This window comes from Teleopsis dalmanni, chromosome 2, assembly GCF_002237135.1.
Source record: "Teleopsis dalmanni isolate 2A chromosome 2, ASM223713v2, whole genome shotgun sequence".
NCBI classification, from domain to species: Eukaryota; Metazoa; Arthropoda; class Insecta; order Diptera; family Diopsidae; genus Teleopsis; species Teleopsis dalmanni.
The window spans coordinates 10,090,588-10,095,797 of NC_051847.1; the positions used below are offsets into that span (position 1 = coordinate 10,090,588).

The following is a 5,210-nucleotide window of genomic DNA, read 5'->3' on the forward strand; positions in this document are numbered from 1 at the left end:
TTTGTTTTAATCAGTGCCCAAAATAATACAATATATTTTGATTTTAAATAAAATTTATATAATTAAAATCCTTAAAGGACATCAGGACAATTTCATAAAATTTTTAATTTAATTTACAACTTAATGATTGTTTCAATATGACAACCCCTTTTATAAAAACTTAGTTATAAAAAAAACTTATTTTTCGTATTTATTTTTCGTTATAAAATTTATCGAATATCACCAATAATTTTAACATTCAAAAAGGGAGATTTTTTTAAAAAAACCTTTAGCAAGTTTATTTTATTATTAAGATTTAGCTTAAAACATAATTTGATTAGTATATAATATACTACATATAAATAAAATTTAATATTTTAAGTTAGCTAAATCTTGCTTTACTTCTAGTTGTTCACATTTAAAGCAGTTCTTCTAGACGTTTGGACGGATTGTAGCGGTGTCTGCTACTTTTGGTCCAATATTTTCATTATTTCGTTCATTGTTGATAAGCTTCAACAACTCTGCAGCCAAAATTTTTTTTTGGAAGAACATCCGACATATATATGGATCTTCTGTTGTCTTCAGAAACTCCACTTGGAATGTTTGACTGAAGTTAGACGTAACAAAGTTTTGAAACTCTGTACTAACTTCATCCCTCGCAGTAAAATCTTCATCGAGACTGCAATGCTTACTATAGCGTTGTTCTTCAATTAAACTTTCAGGTAAAGCGTAGCATGTCTCGCATTCGGCATTATTTCCGAAATCTAAATAATGTACTTCACACTTGCCGTTCTCGAGCACTTTTACAATTTTGGCACGATAATAGGATAAATCACCAGGGAACAACGCCGCACAAATCATACCAACTTTCAATTCAGTTATTAGTTTGAATTCTTTTTCCGCAAAAGCCAACTTCTCAGTAATACGTTGTATTGCTGGTATATCTTTTTTAAGTTGTATGTAAAATGAATTTATGGAATTCACGAATATAACGATGCATTCGTGTAGTACAGGCATCGTAGATACTGCTTTCATATTTTCATCACTGTAGCTAACTAATTCTGCTAACTCATCTGCTAAATCCTTATAATTGGTTTGTAGCTTAACCACATGCTTGCCTGTCGTCTCATCCTTTTTATTTGCACCAATCTGAAAAAAATCGCCAAAATGTTGTTCGACAAGTGAATGGAAGCATTTGTCAATTTGTTTGGTTGGTGCTTCTGGTAATACATTTAATGTACAATGCAACGCTAATGGAGGGATTACAACTATTTCGCTAGGTAATTCGCGTAGTTGTGTTACAGTCATGTGGTAGCCATAATCAATTAGAAATATTCTGATATTTTCAGAAGAAATAGATGCAATTTTAACACGATAGTATAAATCGTCTTCTGCTATAAAAGCACAGCAAATTTTTCCATTCTCAAGCACAGTAACAAGGTCATATTTATCAGCAATAGATTTTTCAAGACGTGCCGTTATTAGTTCTAAATACGATGCGCTTGATGCCAGCTGAATATAAAAGCTTGTTGCCGATTCTACGTGTGTAATGTGGCATGTTGACTCAGCTTTGGTAATAGTGCGGACCACTTTTTGTTCTGCATCAATAGGTTTTGCTGTTTGTTCGATAAATTTTTGCGATTTATTTAATATTCCTTCCAATTGGCTATTTAAATTGTCATCAGTTTCGGCTGAGTAAATTTGGACTGCAATTGGCCTATCGTCTGCATTGGAAAATTCAATTTTGACATTCCTATTACACGCCTTAGTTAGGTTTTTAAACATTTTATCTGCCGAATTATTAACATTTTGCAACAAATCTGCATTATTCAATTTACAATGCATACATAATTCTTGAAATTGCTTAAATCGTTGTGGGAGATTTCGAATATCACTGCTCTCAGCGCAATTACCGTAATCAATAAACTGTACGCGTGCTCTGTATTCAGAATTGGGTAAGATTTCCAAAATACGCGCACGACGTAATGTGTTATTCTTATCGTAATAGGCTGCACACAGTTCGCCAATTTCTAGTACCTGCATTGAATCCCTTGCTAATAATTTAAGATTTTCTGACATTTCTTTAACCCGTAGAAAATTCTCATTGGTTTGTACATAAAAACTATAAATTGAATTTATATGTGATACGGTTCCAGCCATACTAATCGGATTTAAAAGACAGTTACTTGGCTCAAGATCATTGGAAATTTTAGGGGTGGCATATGGTTGTGGATAACATTCAGTGTTTTTATGTACATTAGTTTCACCGATATCGGAGTTAGTCGGATCTGCAAGTGTGACACACTCACGTGACACACGTCTTGTGCTTAATGCAGCGTTTGATTCTAATCCCGATAAATTATTCTGCTTGTCAAATATTTCGAGTTCCTCCTTTATATTCCGGTCGCCTGCAAACAAATTAACTTTAGCGTGATCAACTGCAGGCTCAATTAATTCGATTGTAAATTCATTCTGACCGATAGTAATTAAATCTGCAAACTTTTGTTCAGTGGCTTCAGAGCAAATAAAACTATTATCAGATAGCAAAGAACATTTTATTGATAACGATGGTACTTTCGAAACTGTATCTGATACAATACGACACTGTGGTGTAATGCACGTATTTCCATAATCAATAAACAACACCTTATAGCTTTTATCAGCAGTTTCTTCCAACAGTTTGGCTCTATACCACATTCCATCTTCTGGAAAGAGCGCAGCTACAATTTTATCCCTCTCAAATGTTTCTACTTCTAGCAAAGCTGTATAATCAGCCAAGAACATTTCAATCAGTTCCAAAGTTTTACGATCTTTTGCATATTGTATATAAAAATCTGATATATTATTTATATGCGATATATAGCATAACTCTTTTGATGTTACAACTACCAACGGAACAGCATAACCAACTTCTATAAGTTTTTCGGCGACGTTTACATCATCTATATATAGATCAATATATCGACTATTTTTTTCATGTCCGTGAGTTAAAAACTTATAATATATTAACTTATTATAGGAATCATTAAAAATAGAGTTAGCTGCGTCAACCCAATCTGTTGTTCCTTTTGGTTTTATTGGTAAAGCACATGGAATACAAAGTGGATCCATATCGGGAAATACACTCATTTCTTTAACATCAGTTGTGTCAGTAACACAATCAGAGTTACCATAGTCAATAAACTTAATTACCATTAGTTCAGAATCAATTATTTTTGCTCTATAATATTGTTTGTTCACTGAGTAAAATGAAATACAATTCGCGCCATCCATTATACGCATTAATGGTGGTAAAGATGCTGATATAATTTGTAAATTCTCCTGTAAGTTTCGCAGTGTTTCAAGATTGCATTTTGGATGTATATAAAATTGCGTAGGATTATCACAGTGAGCAAGTTGTCCCTGCTCCATATTTTCATAGGGATTATTTTTTGGTTTAATATTTATTTCTGGTTTCTTACTAATTGAATCTTGTTTTATGGTATACAAGACTTTATTTGGTATATATAATGGTTCATTCGGTACCACATCTTCAACTGGATTAAATAGAGTTCTTGTAATAGTATCACAACCTTTAGTTAAATTTATATTTTTAGTCATCTTAATTGCTTCTGGTTCTCGCACAGATTGTACAGTTTTCTTTTCTGAACTTGCTCCATCAGTATCTGATTCATCTTGTGTCAAATCAACTGTTTCTATATAAATAAATTTGTTTGATTTTTCCTTATTAATTAAATTCTGAACATATTCCAAACTTTCTGCTTCAATCAATTGGAGAGATTTCAAAATTTCTATTACTGACTTCTCTTCTAAAATTAATTGCGCAATTAGTCGATTTTTTCGGATCTCGATAGGTTCAAAACTTATTATTTTATTCAATAATATATCTTGCATTTTAATCAAGCACTCATTCTTTTTTGCATCACTTATCGTTTCTGATAATTTAACTGGTAGGTTTATTTCTATTCCATACGAGGATTTATTAACATAAAATTGTTTATCCAGCTTTTTAACAGAGTTTCTTTCACGTATTTCTGTGTAACCATAATCTATAAAAAACAGCTCCACTGTTTTTTTAAGTGTTGAAACTATACGTGCCCGGCACCAATTTCCATTTGAAGATTTTGCTGCACATATTTGATCAACACCAAAATTTGATAAAAGTTCGCCTATATGTTATATAAGAAAAATTAGTTTCAATTTAGTACACATAAATTAAATATAAAAATAGTATATAACATACATAACAAAAGGCAATATCTTAGAGACTGTAAAAAATTATTCAAAATAAAAACAGTATTTCAAATAGAAAATATTCAAATATTTATATCTATTCAACTAAAAGCACTAATTTTTTTGTTTCAGTTACGGGAGACACATTCATATATTTTCGTACATATATATTAGGGTGCCATTAAGGTATATGGGCAATTTTTTTTTCGTAAAATCGGTTGACGGCACCCCCCAGATCTGTTCATTTTACTAAAAAAATAATCTGTGTAAAATTTTAGTTCAATTGGATAAGTGGAAATGGTGCCCCAAGAGCCTCAAAGATTGAAAAATAACGATTTTTTCCATAATATTCATCTTTGATTGCTTATATCTCCGACATATTTAATTTTACATAAAAACTGTCTTCCTAAAAGTTATAGATCTATTAAAAATAAACAATTCACTCATACAAAGTTTTTCTGTATTTCTAATAGTTATTGAATAAAAGCAAATACAAGCTGAAATCCCCCTATTAAATTTAGGTAAGTTCAATGAATGAATTGTCTACTAAATTTGCTAGAAAATAAGTCCAATACTTGTATAGATATATACATAAGTGAGTTTCTGTATTATTCATTGGAATGCGAAGTGAATTTTAATTCAAAGTGATTACATTAAAAAGTGTACAAGTCTGAAAGCCCAAATGTTGAACTATTTCAACGATTTCAGAAGTTTTGGCCGAAAATAAACGTTGATAAGTTTACAGTCGGCTTAGAAAATGAAAAAGTAAGAAAATCGTTAAATATGGATGATGTGTTACGAATTACAAGTTTCCTTTATAAGATTCGTAAGGATAACCAACCAAGAGATGATTATAAGGAACTTCTGAACTTGCATTAATGTTTTTAGGAGAAAAGCCGAACTGTACCATAAAGTTTCGACCTCCTGGAGCTATACATCATGCAAGATGGATGGTGAAAGTCATGCATGTATTAAAAATATTTTTATTTAGGAAAGAG

General features: G+C 31.3%; 1 protein-coding gene across 1 annotated transcript; it reads right to left on the reverse strand.

The window, feature by feature from the left end:
• Positions 1 to 285: 285 nt before the first annotated feature.
• LOC119685579 (maternal protein tudor-like) lies at positions 286 to 4,152 on the reverse strand (the record flags this gene model as incomplete). Its single annotated transcript, XM_038099899.1, has 1 exon — positions 286 to 4,152. A coding segment is annotated over one exon (3,741 nt), but the record flags the coding sequence as incomplete, so codon positions are not given.
• Between the last annotated feature and the right edge of the window lie 1,058 nt (positions 4,153 to 5,210).